Below are 19,494 nucleotides of genomic sequence, written 5' to 3'. Positions count from 1 at the left end.
TGAATTAAGCTCGCATGTGTTGAATTTTATTTTCCCTTTTTTTTTTTGAGACAGAGTCTCACTATGTAGTCTGGACTGAGCTCCCTATATAGCCTCAAACTTGTGATCATCTTTCCCCAGCTCTCCAAGCACATGTGCAACTTCAAGATTTACTTTAAGAGCTCTTTTAACAGAGAATGAGAAAGGGGTGACATTGCCCCAAAAGAAATACACTGTTTATCTAACTTACGTAACTTTAACAATATTTTTTTAATTCTTTTTAAGCCAGGTGCCAGAAGCTCATGTATGTGATGGATCTTAGCTACTCAGGAAGCTGAGATCTGAGGAGCATGGTTCGAAATCAACCCAGGCAGAAAAATCCTCATGAGACTCTTATTGCCAATTAATGACTCAAAAACCAGAAGTGGTGCTGTGAGCCTTGAACGCAAAGAGGCTCAGGGACTGTGCCCAGGCCCTGAGTTCAAGCCCCACAATCACAAAAGAATTACTTTTAATAATAAACATAGCTTGCCAGTGCCAATGGCTCATGCCTGTAATCCTAATTACTCAAGAGGCTGAGACTTAAGGATTGCCATTAGAAGATAACCTAAGGAGAAAAGTTTGGGACATTCTTATCTCTAATTAGCCAGCCAAAAGCTGAGTGGAGCTGTGCCTTAAGTGGTAGACCACCAGCCTTGAATGAATCAAAGCATTCTGGCCCTGAGTACCAGCACCAAATATAAATAAGCATACATTTTATTATGTATATTAAAAGAGAATGTCTAATACCTATCATGTGATAGAATTTTGAATGCATAGCTAACCGTAGGTATGAATTAGCATTTCTTTACCTACCTCTCATATAGCTTCTTTCTGTCCAAACCTTAGCTGTACCAGTACTTTAATGACTGCACTGACATCTGGTGGTCATTTCCAGGCTTTTCTCTGAGAACTCCTGTACCAGATGAGGATTTGTCTATAACCATACACTCCACAACATTGAATCTCAGCTCTAGAACTACTTGACTTAATTTATAACAAGTTGTTGATAGCTGATAACAGATGTATTGTTTTACCTATAAGTATTTAAAGGAAGGGATGGTGATGGTGTAAAAAAAAAGCCCATAGTACATTGAAAAATAACAAATAGAACTGAGATTTGTAAGTTAGGATTTCAGGTTTATGAGACAGTTACTTTTTGTCCGTCATAGGGCTTGAACTCAGGCCCTAGGTATTATCCTAACCTTTTGTGCTCAAGACTAGTGTTCTACCACTTTGAGCCACAGTGCTACTTCCAGTTTTCTGGTGGATAATTGGATATAGGAATTTCATGAGCTTTCTGGCTCTGCCTGCTTTGAACTCAGATCTCATCCGAGTAACTAGGATTACATGTGTGAGACTCGTGTGCTCCACTGAGGCAGTTTTTACACAGACAAGTCTTTCTGAAAGGGATACCAAGTAGAACAAAAACATTGAAGTTCTTGGTAGCAGCAAAATACCAAGTCAACACCAGTGCAGATATGATCAAATATCAAGTAGAAAAATCCTTAAAACTAAAACTTGGGATGGGCTTCAGTATCTCACGCCTGTAATCCTAGTTGCTCAAAAGACTGAAATCTGTGGAATGCAATTTAAAGCCAGTCTGGGCAAGAAAGTCTGTGATTTTTTTTAATGGGCCGTGGGGCTTGATCTCTGGGCCTGGTCCCTGTCCCTGAGCTTTTCATCTCAAGGCTAACACTCTATCACTTGGAACTACAGCACTTCCAGTTTTCTGGTAGTTAACTGGAGATAGTACTCTAATGGACTTTTGTGCCTGGGCTGGCTTTGAACCTCAATCTTCAAATCTCAGCCTTCTGATTAGCTAGGATTACAGGTGTGAGCCATGAGCACCCGGCCTGTGAAATTCTTAATTTCTAATCAACTACCAGAAAGCTAGAAGTGGAACTGTGACTCAAGTGGGATAGCACTAGCCTTGAGCAAAAAGAAGCTCAGGGCCAGTGTCTAGATCCTAAGTTCAAGCCTCTCCCCATCACTGCACACGCTCGCATGCACACACACACACACACACCCCTTATCTTGGGCCACATGGTGAACTGCCTCATTAGTAGGGTTAGTGGGGAAAGTAGGGAGAGGAGTTAGATGTAGGAGAAAGTAGAAAAGCCAGCTTCCCTGAGTTCTATCTAGGTTCCAGAGAGGTGAGAAAAGGAGTATTTAGGTATTCAACCTCATCTCCAATCCTCATCCCTATTTCATTTGCATGGTCACCTATGAGTTTCCCACAAAAGATCTTCTGATTCCACACACACCATAAAGAGGATACTAAGAAGTCTGCATTAATGGAGGAAATCCTATTCTTCACCTGAAGGAACTGTAGGTAAGAAGCCTGTCAACATGGACTGGGAGTTTAGCCTAGTGGTAGAGTGCTTGCCTAGCATGTAGGATTCCTCAGTACCACATACATAGAAAAAAGCCAGAAATGGTGCTGAGGCTCAAGTGGTAGAGTGCTAGCCTTGAGAAAGTCCAAGGACAGTGCTCAGGCCCTGAGCTCAAGCCCAGGACTGGCAAAAAAAAAGCCTGTAGATGCTCATGATTGGATAACACTGATAAAAAGATGCATTGTACTCATAAATTGATATGTTGATTTGAAACTCCTTGTACAACTATGTAAAGATATTTTTAAATAAAAATTCCATTATCTCACATTATATAAAGCTCACACTCACAAAAAAAGAACATTAGCTTCCAGCTAATGTTCACACTATCAGGATCACCAATATATCATTTAACTAGTCATAATGAATGAGGTAGTCAGGGATTTAGAATGTTTGCAAAAACACAAGCTGTGAACAGAGCACTAATGGCTCATGCCTGTAATTGTAGTTACTCAGGAGGCTGAGATATGAAGATCCAAATTCAAAACGGTCCAGGAAGACAAATCAGAGAAACTCTAATATCCAACTAGCCAGCAAAAAAGCAGAAGTATTGTATATACATTTATTTTATTTGAAATAGGAAAGGGAAAGCAGGGGAAACAAGATGAGGGGAGGAGTGGGGGGAGGAAAAAGGGGACCAAAACATGAGAAAGGGTATCAATGTATGTGAAATAATGCACCTTCTATCTGGCAAATATAATTGTAACCCCTCTATTAATTACAATTTAAAATAAAAGCAGGAAGTAGATCAGCTTTGAGCAAAAAAAAAGCCAAATAAAAGCACAACGTCTGGCCGGGAGTCTGGCCTATCGGTAGGGCACTAGCCTAGCATGCACAAAGACCCAGGTTTGATCCCACGGCACCACATATATAGAAAATAAGCTGGAAGTGGTGTTGTGGTTCAAGGGGTAGAGCAATAGCCTTGAGAATGTCCAAGGACAGTGCTCAGGCCCTGAGATCAAGCCCCTGGGACGGGAACAAAAAAGCACAATGTCCTGAGTTCAAGCCCCAGTATTGACACAAAAAGAAAAAGAAAATACAAGCTGCCCCTCATTAGCCTTACAATAAAATGCACAATTGAAGCTGAAAGTGTGACTCAGTGGGAAGGGTGCTAGCCTACTGTGTTGGGAGGCCCTGAATTCCATCCCCCATATCACAAAAAAAGAAAGAAAATGATTAGGTTCTGGTTACTCGAGGGTCTGAGATCTGAGGATCACATTTCCAGCCTGAGGCAGGAAAGTCTGTAAGAATCTTATCTCCAATAAATTACCAAAAAGCTGGAAGTAGACCTGTGGCCCAAGTGGTAACCACCAGTGCTGAGCAAAACAGCTCCAGAACAGTGACCAGGCCTTGAGTTCAAGTCCCAGGACTAGCACAAAACAGAAGGAAGAAAGGAAGGGAGGGAGGGAGGGAGGGAGGGTGGGAGGGAGGGAGGGAGGGAGGGAGGAAACCTACTGGATATCTAAATGCAAAACCAACTAGGTGCCTTTTGTTGTTGTTTTTAAGAAGCAAGCTGCCAATTGGAGCTTTTATAATACCATCCCCTAAGCCCCAACCCAGCCCTCTTATTTTCTTTTATGACCACAAGTCAACAGTCAATAAATTTAGGTTCTTCAAACACACGCTAGACACAAGTTGGATAAGGCTGTGCTTTATTACATGCATAATTACAAATCTGTGCTAGGTGAAAATGTATAAAGCAATGGCGCCCTGGGTTTAAGCCACACAACGAAAGGGCTGGACAATGCCATTAACCCTTCTGCCAATGTCCATTCCATTGCCTTTCACATGATTGTTTCCATTTCTTACAATTCCCATAGCACTTACTTGGCAACATACTTTTCTATTCATTGTCTCAGTTTGTCCTCACAACAACCCTGTGAGGTAGGTAGAGCAATTAACACTATCCCCATTTTGCAGATGGGAACACTGAGGCACAGAGCGGTTAAGATCTTGAGGCTAGTTAGTAGAAGCATAGGGAATAGAAACCAGGTCTCCCAGCTCCCCAATCCATGTCTTTCTTTTTACACTATGTCACTATGCAAGACCAGGGAGCAAAAACAAAGTGAGCAGTAAGCCATAGCTTTTGATCAAGCTGTACCTATGAACAGGTGAGGATAAAGCTACGAAAGCATAGCTGAAGGGTTGGCAACGCTCAGATAAATAACTGCTCTGAACAGCTCAGCACCAAGTTTCCAGTGGAAACTCAGGCTGTTAGCTTTGGTTGAAGACAGGTTCTAGATGCCTCACTACTGCTGATGTGTACACATTAGCTTCCGCTGAACTTGGACCACATCTTGGGAGTTACGATGTCCAGTCAGGCAGGTTTTCTTTGGCTACTACCATTGGAACCAGCAGGATCAATGACCTTACTATGGAGAAATCCACATAGTGCCCATAGGATGAAATCTGGCACCTCTGATCCTCCCATTTTCAATGGCTCACCTAAACAGCTGGTATATTTCACACAGCCAGAAATGAATGGGCAGAGGTAAGAGCAAGAGGTTGGCCTTGGTCAAATGAGAAGAGTCACCATCATGACATCACTGTCACTCTTAGATGACATGATTCAGATGCTGTCAGGCCCAACTCCTTTCTGGCCTGTACCTGGTTAGCAGCATGGCTTCAAAAGACAGTTTTAGAGAATGAAAAACAAAATATGTCATGACATATAGCATTGTTATCTTGAATGGAATAAAAGTTTAATCATTATCTCGTCCCAAAGGATCAAATATATAATAAAAAAGTAAATACTTATACATATATATATATACACAAAAGCTGAGTACTAAAAAGGCAGGACAATGGGGAAGCAGGATGTAGAAGGACAAGGTAACATGGCAGGAGGGGAGGTGCACTCATAAATGATTGTATATTCTGAGGTACCCTTGATGTGATGATGAGGCTGAGCATTGCCTTGATCCTCTGAAGATCATTGCAGGCCACGCCTTCATTCCCACTTTGCCAGATGTGTATTTCACTAATCAAATCCTAGACTGCTTCTGAATCCCACCACATTTGACTAGTAGCTCATAACAAGCTTTATTAACCAACACTTCATAGGTTTGTGTTGAGATGCTAAATACATTCACACTCCCCCAAAAGTAATGCTGCCTTAACAGAACAAGCAAATCACTGGTGCTCCCAGAACTTGAGGGTTTATGTTCATTGTTGTTAAGACTCATCCTCTCCCTCCCCACCAAGGCCCACATTCAAACAAAAATGAAGAGATACTGGGATTTGCAACGTGAGGGTGTGGAGGGTAAGAGGTGAGGTTTGCGAAGGGGACAAGAGGAGTGGCAGAAATTATTCTTTTATTTCACCTCATTCTTTTTATTACCACATGCTGTTTCTTCCCAGTGGGCTAAGCTTTAGGCAAGGCATTCTTTCCATGAGTGTGCACAGAGTGGCTGAAGACCCTTTGGTAGGAACTTAGAGGTAGGAATTTATGACCACAAAGGTAGGCTGGGCTGATTGACTTGATAGACCATGTCCAAGAAATCAAGCTGTACATAGGACATTTGCTTATTTTCTTTGGGTTTTTTTTGGCAAAATTAATACTCCCATCATGGGGGAGGAAAAAACCCCCACCACTTTCATTTCTGATATCTCTTCAAAACTTTATCAATCTCCAGATGTTTAGAAATGAGAATGTGGCCAGCACATGATGGAGTCACCTTGAAGTTGCTAATATACACTCCTCCCAGAACTCCTCACTTTGGAGCGAGAGACTAAAAATCAAAGAAAAGCCCAGCCAACCATCCAGTCCTCTGAACCCAAGCTTCAAGTTTACATGGCTCCTGAACACTCCTGAGGAGCTCTGGCCTTTCTCTCTTGAATATAAAATAGATGTAGGAGGGAAGCTGAAATAGATCCATTTAGTTGGTGTGTTCCTTCATGAGCTGTCTTAAGTCAGTTTGCTCCATAAAACTGGACTACCCTTGAGCCAGACATCACTTTGAGTGTCTAGTTTGGAAAACCTGGCCTCGGCAGATTACTTATCTGTTTCTTCCTTCAAGTCCTATAATCGTGTAATTTCTAGATACTCCAATGCTAGGATGCATGATGTGAGGCATGGGATACCTTTTCTTTTACCACCTGACACCTTTGATATCCTCTGCAAAGGGAATCCAAAAGCAGTTCAATTTTTTTTAAATGAAGATTTTAGGACAATTAACTTCATCTCATATATCTGGAGATAGTTTACAAAGATGCAGCTCTTCCTGTAAAGTGCAGCAGTTACGACTTCAAAAAAAAAGTCTAAGGGCTGCCCTTCTTTCCCGTCATAGGGATGTCCACTGGATATTTTCCCATAGAAAATCCAAACTCTTGTGAAATACTTTTTGGCATTCTTGTCTAAACCCTTCGTTGTATCAGGCAATTTTCTTCTGTAATGCCATACTAGACTATCTAGTTTTGGCCATTGAGGTATGGAGCCTTTGAGGCTACTATTTCCCTTCCCTAGATTGGCTTTGTTTGGGGCTTAAGAATGTCTCTGCAGGATGCCAATGGTCCACACCTGTAATCCTAGATACTTAGGAGGCTGAGATCTGAGGATCATGGTTCGAAGCCAGCCCAGGTAGGAAATTCCATGAGATTCCTGTCACCAATAAATTGCCTCAAAAGCAGGAAGTAGAGCTGTATGTAGCTCAAGTGATAGAGCAGTAGCCTTGAATGAAAAAGCTCAGGGATAGCACATAGGACATGAGTTCAAGCTCCGGGTCCAACACACACACACACACACACGCACACACACACACACACACACACACACACACACACACACACACACACACACGGAAATAAAAAAGGATATCTTACTGCTAGAATTGTAATGGCAGGAAGAATACTTTCCTTGACCTCAAATCAGAAACCTCTGAGTGTCAAAGTGCTAAGCTAGCAGTCTTATAAAGCACTCCAGCCCCAATTAGCCAATCTTTAAACCAAACCATAGGATTGGACATGGAGCGGACACTATAACTACATCTAGCAAGCAAGCTACAAAGAATTCCTGAGAAGCTGAGGTTAACGAATGTGATCTATCGGGAATGAGGTATCAAAGGAATATTGTCATTCTCTAGCGGGCCAATTGGTGCTTAACATGTAGAAAGTATACCTTGGCACAATGTTGTCTGATTTCTTGAATGTATTCTCTGAAGTAGCACCTTAACACTGGCTCATCTGTCTAAAATCAAGGACAGAGCTGAGAAGAAACAAGGGCAAACGGGACTCCCTGTGTGTCTCTGTTGACTATGAAGAGCAAACCTTCCCTTTGCCATCAGATACCAGGGATTTAGCATTTCCAGTTTGCAAACTTTCATGAGTAAAGTAATGAGGATAGGGATTGAACCAAAAACTATACAGATAAGAACTTTGATATATACGTACTATATAGAGTGGTCAAGCAGAGTCTCATCTCATAGGGATATCTCAGTGATATATATGGAAGGGACAAAGGATATAAAGGTACTGAGCCACAACGATGATACTGTGTACCCTGAAACATTTTTTCTCATTAAAAACACTAGACTTATAATAGTTCAAAGGAGAAAGTGGGGGTGGGGAATTGCCTTAATATTTTAAAGATAAAAATAAAAGAATAAGCCTTGGTTACTCAGCTCTGGGCAATAAATGATTTTCAGATTTTAGAAACACTAGCTCTAAGTCTTACACTAGAGGACTAAATATCTTTTACAAGGAGGTACAATGGTGTGTTTGGGGATGGGGGAGTGGGTACGGGGAATGGGCCAAGTGACTGCTGTTTCTGGCCTGGAAAGATGACCCGAAACCCTGGGAACAGACTTGTAAAATGGACAAGGCTGAACACTCACTCCTGATAACACAGCCTCACTATAATGGGCATCTGGAAGAAATGGGGGCATGGCAGCAGCAACTGGGCCACAAGGCAAAGAAAAGTGCTGTGTATCCTCTTAGTCCACATATTTAAGTCTTCTGAGCCTTGGCTTGCAATTTAACTAGCCCTAGTAGCTCCCTTTTGTTATTAGGAATGATTAATCAGGCATAGTACTCAATCGCAAAGAGAAGACTCAGTACCGAGGGGAAAGAAGAATGGAATGGAAAGCTAGTCATTGCACATGGATAAAACTACAGAAAATGAAATAGTGGTTGGAATGATGGTGTTGGCTCTTTGATTCTACCGGATATCCCTAAAGTGTGATGTTTTTTCATTGCAATACATGTGGTAGGAAATTGAGACATGCACCTTTTCAATTGGATACAAGCACCTTTGGTGTCACAAGGCCTTGTCCATACCCCTGGAGTCTTAGGATGGCTCTGCATTTTTATTTAGAATTCTAAAGGACTATCAAGGGAGTCATAGATACCTATCCCATTCCAACCCCTTCCAGATATTCCAAAGTAACCCAAGGTTAGTTCATGTTCATGGGGACAACCCTGGCCTGTTATATGCATTTATCACAGGGAGGAGCATGAATGCCCAGGTATTTTAGTACTGGTGGTCTTTACAAAGGAGTGCATGAGGATGCTGACACAATTCTGAATCTTCCCTGTTTACCAGTGTGCAGTCTAGATTTGATTCCCTTTACATATTCCAGAAGCCTAAAGCACCATCACTCATGAAGGCGGTGTCTGGGTGAGAGAAAGTTAGGACCTCACAAAAATGTGAAATTCCTACTCAGTGACTTTGCTTAAAACTTTACTAATTGTTTCAAGGAAGCTGGAAAAAAAGGTCATTCTTCATGACTAAACAAATGCATGGCAAAGTCCTTGTCTACTTAGCTAACAAATACCATCTGGAAATTTACCCTTTTTGTAGACAAGGAGAAAGCTCTATAACTTATTTTGTGCACTTCAAAAGAGTACCAGGAACAAGCAAGCTATAAAAGTCAACCTCTCTAAATTCATTTAGAGGAGATTAACCAAAGCAGCATTCTCTTATAACCAGAAATTTAAATGAACATATACATACACACATAACAAACTAATAATGCTAAATGTTGTAACAGAAACAAGGATAACATTTGAACTGAATCTTCACAGTCTAGAAAATACCATGACTATTTTTTTCCTTCTGGCTTTCCTTTCTGTAGTTTGAAAAGGCAAAGCCCCTTAAGTTTACACTTCATCTTCCACCAATGACAGTTAGGTTTTTTTCCACCCTCAAAGGCGACTTTCTCATGAATTTCCTGCAGGCTCTATGTCAGGACGGCTGTAATTTTTCTTGCATAGTTTTCAGGGATTTCATATTGGCTAACAATTATTTTTAAAATTAAAAAAGAAAATATTAAAAACAAATATAATTACAATAACAATCTTGTATACTCTTTCACGAAATCTTCCTAATGCAAAGATCACAGAAGCCTAACTGTATTTTCTCCTAAAGAGAAGATTAATTTCCAGAGATTATGTAGTGCAACTGGTTAACTTGTAGGAAAGAGACAACACACTAATTAGGACTTCGCCATCCAAGTATGGGAAATGTGTTTTGGGTACCCAGTTAATAAAATATTTCCATGGTCTGCAATGTCTTTCCCATGATTCTAGTTGAAGAGAATGGAATCAGGATCTTGGTTTGCCATCTGTGCTATATGCTTTAGTACATCCTTTTTGGTAATGATTCCAAGCAATCGCCTGAAAGATAAAACACAATACAACCCAAGTAAAACAAATGTGCAGTTAAAATAGCCCAACACACTCACCCTCCTTAATGCCTCTCAACTGCATCTTTAAACATTTCCAGAATGATGAGGTAACAAGAGATATACACAAGCCCCTAAACAATGCAAACATTTCCATCCATGGGTCTCAGTTTCCTTTGGTTTAAATATTCTTCTCTGAAAGGGGGGAAAACCAAGACGGGTGGGGGGGTGGGGAGGAGGGTAATGGGTACCAAGACATGTGAAAGGGTATCAATGTATGTGAATTAATGCACCTTCTATCTGGCAAATATCATGTAACCCTTTTATTAATTACAATAAAAAATTAAAAAAAATAAATATTCTTCTCTGTACATATGAACTTATATCCCCACAGCCAGATTAAATGTTCACTCTTCTAGAACCTTTCCTGGTCCTATAAGCTAGCAGTAACTCCTGTTCTCAGAAACCTTGTGTTTTCTGTACACATCTTTCACATCACTCATTTGCTTTGCTGTTGTACTGTAACTGCTTTTGTGTGTGTGCCTTTCCTGTAACACTGGACACTTCTTGAGGGTAGAAAATGGTTTTATTTGTGTCTCCCCAGGATCCAGTGGAATGCTTTCTTTCACAAAACAGGGTTCCAGTCAACATTGAACAAACGAATTAGCAAATGTCACCTTACTGATTTAATTCCCATAAAATATCAGTTACACAATGTCACCATTTTAGAGGATGGGAAATTATAATGTAGTAGCTGATAGCATGTTTAGAAAAAAAATCATATTAAGTGAAGTAAGCCAGACTCAAAGGAACATAGGCTCAATGGTTTCCCTCATTTGTAATAATTAGTACACATCTAGGACTCTCCTAGCAGAGGAGTATAATACCTTAAAACCTATGTACATAGGTCATATAGGATGAGGCTAAATGAAAGGATCTCTAGGATATGGAAACAAGAGCTTTGTCTTGTGTGATTGTTCTTCTTAATGTACTATGTTATTTCTCTTCTCTTTTGTTGCCCTTTGGTGAATTTCATGTTGTTACAGTATATGACTTGGTTACCTGGTAAACTATATATATGTTTATTTGTTTATTTGAAATATGGGAGGCAAGGGGGGATAACAAGATGATTGGGAGGGGTGGAGGGGTAGGAAACTGGGACAAAAGCATGAGAAGTGGTATCAATATGAAAGAAGTAATGTGCCTACTACCTGACGAATGTAACTGTAACCCCTCTATACATTACCCCTACAATAAAAGAAAATGTAAAAATAAAAAAAAAACTCTATCCCTCCCCTGAACCCTTTTCTAATATAAATATACTGGACAAGAAAATATCTCAGAAAGGAAAGCTCCAGACTCTTGGCTTATAGTTTTTTTGTTTTGTTTTGTTTTGGTTTGGGTTTTTTTCATCAGAGCTGAGGACTGAACTCAGGGCCTTGCAGCTGCCACTGAGCTAAATCCCCAACCCCATGGCTTATAGTTTTAAGTGCATGTTCACAATTTATTAACTGGAGACTCATGTATAAACCATCAGACTTCACTGAAACTTGGGTTTCTTGTCCTCAAATAATAACAACAAAGGGATTAGAAGGGCCAAAAACAACATTTCCTTCTGTCTATGGTTTTGGTATCAGTTACCTGTGATGGACCACAGAAATATAATATAATATATTATATTCAGAAATATAATACCAAAAAGTAAGGTATTTGGGAAAAGAAATTATATTCATATAAAGTATTCTAGTTTACTGTTATATCTATTTTACATTGATTGCTCTTAATCTCTTACTGTGCCAATTGATAAATTAAACTTGATTATAGAGATGTAGATATGACAAAAATATAGTGTGTATGTATATATGGTTCAAAACTATAATGCAGTTTCAGGCATCCATTGGTGGTCTTGGATAGACTACCCTAGAATCATGGGATCACTGTACAATACTAATCCTCCCAATACCATGAAGGTTTCAGTACTGCTGCGAACAAGAGAAAATACTGAGTTACTACTGTACAATTCATATTTCTTCATATGACAGAAGAACAATAGCCAGCTAGGCACCGGTGGTTCATGCCTGTAACCCTAGCTACTCAAGAAGCTGAAAGCTGAGGATTGCTGTTCAAAACCAGGCAGGGAAGGAAAGTCTGTGAGGACTCTTATCTGCAATAAACTTCCAAAAAAAAAGTAGAAGTCAGGAAGTGGCGCTGTGGGTCAAGCAGTAGAACACTACCAGCCTTGAGCATAAAAGCTCAGTGACAGTGTCCAGGCCCTGAGTTCTAGCCCCAAGACCAATACACACACACACACACACACACACTTGTCATCATCCAAAGGGCTTCACAAAGGTCTAAAAGTGCTGCTAATGTTCACTGAAATCAGGTACCCCTTTCTGTTCTGTCACCACACATTTACTTTTCTTCCACAAGGCAATCTGCCTTCAGCCAACTGTTCTTACCCATTGTGGGTAACCAGGCACTGCCGCAGTCCCAGCTTACGGAAGATATCCACTACTATCTCCATGGGGGTAAGGTCAGTCACAGTGAAGGGGCTGAGATCCAGGATGTTCCGAAGCTTCAGGGTGGGTGGAGTATAAGGTGGCATTGGTGGAGAATGCTCAGTGAAATAGATGATGGAGGTGCTCACAACCCCATCCTGTTTCTTTCGAGCATTTTCTATTTGAACAGAAAAAAAGGTTGAAAATTAAACTGCTAGTTCTAGACCAAGCTATTCGTTTCCTGTTCTCCTTGTACCTCCCCACCCCATTTCATGCACATATATATATATATATATATCCAATCCGGGGACTCGAACTCAGGGCATAGGCACTGTCACTGAGCTCCTTTTTGCTCAAGGTTAGTGCTTTACCACCTGAGCCACAAGGCCACTTCTGGCTTTTTTGGGATTAGAGATAAAAGTATTATGGGTTTTCTTGACTGGGATGGCTTCAAACCACGATCCTTAGATCTCAGCTTCCTATGTAAGCTAAGATTACAGGTATGAACCATGGGGGCTAGGTAACTTCATGCATATTTATTGAATTCTATAGCGAATTCCCTTAGCCCCTTTCTGAAATCCTTACCAATTGAAATAATGAGATCTCTTCGGAGGACAAAGCCTACAAGTCTTTGAGACTCTCGGGACACTACCACTGGGAAGCCGCTGTAAGTAGTTTCACTGATTATAGTTTCCACATCCTCCACGGTCATACTGTCCTGAGTAAGGACAGTCAATAAAGGATCATTCCTCCGGGGTTTCATCACATCCATTGCCAGGGTCTTATGAGCAAACTCTTCTTTGGCTTCAAGGAAGGGGTATCCATTAAGACGGATATGGGCATCATAGATGCCTTCACGTCCAAGAGCATCTGCTACCCACTTGCTTGTCATGGCTGCAGCCATCAGAGGCACAATATATTCCAAGCCACCAGTTAGTTCAAACATTATGACAACAAGAGAAACAGTCATCCGAGTCACCCCACCTGCAAAGAAATAGACACAAGCCATTGAAGAAGACAAAGCATAGGATTCATTACAATTGTGGGCCTGTCACAGGCCCCAGCCAAGAAAAACGTACTTACCAGAAATAATGCTAGAATAGGGTCTCACTGACAACTGTGCAGGCCCCGGAGATTGCATTAAAGTAAGGTTAAAACAGATGTGACTCAGATTTCTCAAAATAACAAAGTACAAGATGCCTTCTTGATTTTTGTTTCACTTAGTACTTCGTTTCCCTAATTATGAAAGTAATGCATGCCCATTGTAGACAATTCAAAAAAGATGAAAGTAAGTATTCATAAGCTTACTGCCTATAAGCAAACAGAGTAAAAATTCTACATGACATTTTCAAGTAATTTCTATGCAAAATATATGTCTTCACTGAAGGAAGCTCAAATTATGTTCTCCACCCCATGCTTTCCCCCCATTTTATGTTGGGAACAATTTACATATGAATTTAATGTTATATTTTTCAATGTTATGTACCTTGATATTGTATTTCAAGGCTACATAACATGATGCCATACTGATGAACCATAATTTACTTAATAATTGCCTTTTTTTTAGATAGAATCTTACTATGTAGCTCAGGCTGGCCTAGAATTTAAGATCCTCCTGCCTCAGCTTCCCAAGTGCTGGGATTACAGATGTGAACCATGCCATACAGATCAATTTTGATATAAATAATACTGACATATATTCTTATGCAGCTATCTTTGTCCAAATTTCTGATTATTTCCCAGTGTGAGAGCAGAATTCGCTTCCTTAAAATGCTTGAAAAATAGTGAACCCAACAGGAAATGGATGATTATTTTTTAAAATTCTGCAGTCAACTATGTTTACTATCACTCTTCTTAGTAAAGAAGTCGAAGTACTTTCATGCTTGTTTTTCACCCAAATGTGCTGGGATCGAACTCAGGGTCTCATGCACACTAGGCAAGCACTCTATCAATCAAGCCACACCCCCAGCAATATCACTCTTCTTCTGAATGTTACCTGAAGGGTGACTTCTTTTAAATCAATGCAAACACTACTCACCTAAGCAGGCTGCAGCCCCAACCATGGCATAAAGGCCAGGCGTGATACAATCCGCTCCCTGACTACACCAGCTATTGAAGATGGCCCAGTCATGGTGGTAATAAGCCAGCTGCTCCATTCCTACTCCTAAAAGACGACCTGCTATAGCGCCCACAGCCATACTAGGGATAAAGAGGCCAGAAGGGATCTGCAAAGAGAAAGCAAGAGACACTGATAAATGAATGATGTGGTTGTTTGGCATACACTAGGGCTGGAGGACTGACCCTCTGCAAAGCAAACAGGCCAATGACAACTGAACAAGGCACTATGCTAGCAAGTGGCTTTTAAGATTTGTGGAACACTACAGGCACTAGAGGTTCTCTGGGACGTGCAGGCAACAATGACTGCAAAGCAGCTTACCCTGATTCGGGGTCCAGCAGGCAAGAGCCTAATTTCTCCAGACCAACACAGAACAGAGTCAGAAATCAGGCCTTTCCCAAAGAAAAAGGAAAATAGATGGAATTTCTTATATATGCAGACATTTTACCAATCTCGAATTCATATTGGTAACAATCTACTCTTCATTGACTACCATATTCTCTACACAAAAGGTTTTATAGGTGCTTTATAACTGCAAGAAGTAGTCATTATTTTTTAACAATGATAAAGAATCTAAGGTCCAGAAGATTAAGTCATTCATTCAAGGTCAAGAGTTAGTAATATCTGGTGCTAGGATTTAAATGGAATGCACAATACTATGCACCTGTTTTGAATCCACCATTCACACCCAAACATGGTGCATGAGTTCTTAGTCTATTTTGTAATAGTATAATTTAAAAAGAGATTATGGGTAAGGATGCATGTTTAACTAAAAAGAAAAAAAATTCATCTATCTCCCTGTTTTTTTTTCTTGGCTACTAGAATATTATTGTGAATTATTAAAATTCTAATTACAAGAAGAAAGGCAGTGGGTTATTCTTAACTAGTCTGTGTTTGACTTTAGAATGTATTTACAACTGGTGTTCTGATGGCCTTTAAATAAAGCAATGAAACTGCAAGTCAAAGATCAACACAAGAGTCTCTTAAAAAAACTTTTCAGGGTCTCCATCCTGTTTGAATCTCTGTTTCACTGGAGATTAGACAGAAAAGATTGGATAGTATAGTGCTAAAGAGAGGAAACAACAAATGAAAACCTAGGATGAGGTTTCCTTCTTTTTTATTTTGTCAGAAACATGGAAACTATAAATGGTACTAAGATTGAACTGTACCACTCTGAGAACTGTTTTTATAAGGAGCACATAAAAATTGCTTATGTTTATTGGGACTGGGACTAGCATAACATTAAAAAAAACTGTACCAGCCTGGGGCTTGAACTCAGGGCCTGGATACTATCCCTTGAGCATTTTTGCTCAAGACTAATGCTCTCTCAGTTTGGCCACAACTCAACTTCCAACTTTTTGACGGTTAATAGTAGATAAGAATCTCCTTTTTGGTATGAAATGTACTAGAATTAAGTACTTGATTATCCTTTGGGGAATGAACAAAATCTATTTCTACAAAAACGAAGAACAATTGCTAGGTTCTGTAATCCTAGCTACTCAAGGGGCTGTGATCTGAGGACTGTTTGAAGCCAGCCTGGCAGTAAAATCTATGAGACTTATTTCCAATTAACCAGCAAAAAGTCAGAAGTGGAGCTATGGCTCAAGTGGTAGAGTTCCAGCCTTCACTGAAAAAGTTCACGGACAGACAACCTCCAGGCCCCGAGTTCAAATTTCAGAACCAGCACCAAAAAAAAAAGTGTGTGTGAGGGGGGGATTTAGCTTCTTAAGATCTTATTACTGAGCTTTTCATACAGCACAAAAGTAGTCTGAGCTAATATGAGATAAGAGATACAACTGTGAAGCAAGTTATGAGAACAAATGGGGGGAAAAAAGAGGAGTTTGGAGGCAGGAAATCATGTCAGAGGAATTTAAAAGCCTGGCACTGCAGCCAAAACCCACAGCCATACTTATAGCTACTGAGCGCCCCCACCCCAAGATGTGCTCACCTTCATACCAAAGGTGAATATAGTAATGACAATTTTCAGTATGAGTGTCAAAGCCAGCTGCCACATAGCACTGTAGACTCCTTTGCCAGCAGGTCTGTCAGGTAGCTCGCCACCCTTGCTCGTGTTGAAGTGATTCTCATAATCACACAGCTTGGAGGAGTCCAGAAGGCCACAGTCATTGAACAGCTCTGAAATGAGCTCACTTGTGCTCATTCGGGTGTATTCATTGGGGAAGGCCAGGACGGCAGTGATGGCTGTCACAATGAGTACTTCTACAACGGGATATTTGCCCAACTGTGTGGTCTTACGTTTCCGACACCAGGCAATGTTTGTACGGATAAACAGAGCTCCCCACAGGCCACCAAATATGCCTAATAGAATGAAGGGCACAAGCTCAAAGAGATGCCATGGAGTGTGAAACTCCACATAAAAGAGAACTAGGCGGCTGTTCCCAAATGGATTGATGGAGCGTAAAGTAAATGCTGCTACTAGGGCAGCAAAGAAGGAACGCCATAAGGTTTTCAGTGGAAAATAGTAGCTAACCTGTAAGACAAAAAAAGTGAGAAAGCAAACTCGGTTAATAGGTAGACATGTTTCAGGTGACAAATGGGTACTGTTGGCATTAGAGGCAAGAATGAAAATGACCCTAGGATTTCTAGACACATGGTAAAGTATACTGAGTTGTATAGAGTACATACATCAATACTGGCCCAAATTCCTGATACAAAAGCAACAAATTTATGTTGAAAATGAACTATACAACTTGCGGGCAGAAACAGGAGGGAAAAACTGGGTTGGGGAGGCAGATGGGGGAGGGGAAAGGGTGCTATTGACCAAAAAGAAATGTATTCTTTACGTGACTTATGAAACTGTAACCTGTCTATACATCACATTTTGCCAGTCCTAGGGCTTCAACTCAAGGCCTGGGCACTGTTCTTGAGTTTTCTCAAGGCTAGTGCTCTACCACTTGAGCCACAGTACCACTGCTGGCTTTTTCTGTGTATATGGTACCAAGGAATGGAACTTTGTTCATGCTGGGCAAGCAATCTACCACTAGGCCACACTCTCTGCCCTGTACATCACTTTTATAATAATAATAAAAAATAAAAATAAGAAGAGCACATATATGCTCTACAGACTGTCAGAACCCATTACCTCTTCCAGGCTGAATAGCACTCCACCGATAGGTGCCCCAAAGGCTACAGATACACCAGCAGCTGCCGCAGCTGACAAGACCTATAACCCAAAATGCAAAGTTAGTAAGAGAATAACATGGTTTTAAAAGTTGCTTTATTTTACTCTATTTTTGGTGCCAATTCTGGGGCTTGAACTCAGGGCCTGGATGCCGTCCCTGAGTTTTTCCACTCAAGTTTGGAACTCTACCACTTAAGTCATAGCTTCACTTGTAGCTTTTTGCTAGTTAATTGGAAATAAGGGTTCTCATGCACTTTCCTGCCTGGCCTGGCTTCAAACTGTGGTCCTCAGATCTCAGACCCCGGAGTAACTGAGATTACAGGTGTGAGCCACTGGTACCAGCGTTTTTGTGGTTGTTGTTGTTGTTTTAAAATGAATGATAATGATGACTAAGGTTTTCTTTTAAAACCATTACACACTCCATGCTGGAAATACAGTTTAATTTCTATTTACTACAACAGCAAAAACCATCTGCTAGAGGTTGACACATATGAGCTTCATTGCTTAAGTAAAGAAGAGAATCTTTTCTGTGATTGAGGCTCATGCTTTACCCCAAATTAAACCACCATCTGCATTACTCGCAAATTGAGTTTGGAGACCTACATTCCCCCACATAAACGAAGTATTTACAGCAATGTATTTAATTAGTTCCCTTTGTAAAGGAATGTTTTATATATTTCTGTTCATTTAAAAAATTCTGCTTGGCAGTTTTTAATTACATAAACGTTGTTCTGCAATGTTTCTTTTTGTTGTTGTTTCCAGTCTTGGCTTGAATTCAGGGCCTGAGCTCTGTCCTTGAGCTTTCTCAAGGTTAGAGCTCTACTACTTGAGTCTCAGCACCACTTCTGGCCATTTCTAAGCATGTGGTAGTGAGGAATCAAACCCTGATCTTTGTGCATGCTAGGAAAGCACTTTACCACTAGGCCAAACTACTGGCCCTGTTCTCCAATACTTCTACAGAACTTTTTCATCTTGTAAAAGTGCAACTCCTAACGAACTCTACTTATCCTCGGCCAATGGCAAAAACCACTCTGGCTTATACCTGTAACCCTAGCTACTCAGGAGAGAGATCTGAGGATCACAGTTCAAAGCCAGCCTGGGCAGAAAAAGTCTGTGAGACTCTTATCTCCAAATAACCACTGAAAAACTGGAAGTGAATCTGTAGCACAGTGGTAAAACCAAGTGAGGGCATGAGGCCCTGAGTTGGAAGTCCCAGTACAGACACAAATCAGGGACAGAGATGCCTCGCACTAGTGGCTCACGCATGTCATTCTAGCTACTGAGCAAGCTGAGATCTGAGGATCACAGTTCAAAGTCTGCCCAGTCAGGAACATCTGTGATACTCTTATCTCCGGTTAACTAGCAGAAAACTGGAAGTGCAGCTATTGGGGTGGAGTGCTAGCCTTGAGCAAAAGAGCTCAGGGACAGAGCCCAGGTCTCATATTTAAGCCTCATGACCAACAACAATAACAAAAAAGACAGGGTGATAGAAAGGTGAACTAGTATTATTTAGAGAGGATCATCTTTATGTGGGCACGTGGGACATATAATGTGTATAAGATTAATACTGGTGATGACAAACCAGCATCTATGAATTTCTTCTTTGAATTCGAATTGCTGTGGAGAGTCAGAAAATATTTTAGAGACGGTGGAATAAAATTAAGACTTGAAGGAATGAATGATTCTTGGCAAAAGCAGCAATGTTCTA

At 40.6% G+C, this 19,494-nt stretch overlaps 1 protein-coding gene across 2 annotated transcripts in view; it reads right to left on the bottom strand.

Moving 5' to 3' along the window:
- Positions 1-9,928: 9,928 nt before the first annotated feature.
- The window catches only part of Clcn5 (Cl-/H+ antiporter 5), a 174,844-nt gene continuing 165,278 nt past the window's right edge, over positions 9,929-19,494 (bottom strand). For both annotated transcript variants that reach the window (XM_090326675.1, XM_090326676.1), the window contains 6 exons: positions 17,748-17,828; positions 16,593-17,135; positions 14,567-14,753; positions 13,114-13,512; positions 12,490-12,706; positions 9,929-10,022 (listed from right to left, as the gene is read on the bottom strand). In XM_090326675.1, coding sequence (XP_090182801.1) covers positions 9,932-10,022; positions 12,490-12,706; positions 13,114-13,512; positions 14,567-14,753; positions 16,593-17,135; positions 17,748-17,828 — 1,518 coding nt within the window. In that variant the 3' untranslated portion in view covers positions 9,929-9,931. The remainder of the gene's footprint in view (positions 10,023-12,489; positions 12,707-13,113; positions 13,513-14,566; positions 14,754-16,592; positions 17,136-17,747; positions 17,829-19,494) is intronic.

This window comes from Megascapheus bottae, chromosome X, assembly GCF_031878675.1.
Source record: "Megascapheus bottae isolate mThoBot1 chromosome X, mThoBot2.hap1, whole genome shotgun sequence".
Classification (NCBI taxonomy): Eukaryota; Metazoa; Chordata; class Mammalia; order Rodentia; family Geomyidae; genus Megascapheus; species Megascapheus bottae.
This window is presented reverse-complemented; position numbering and strand designations above follow the sequence as displayed.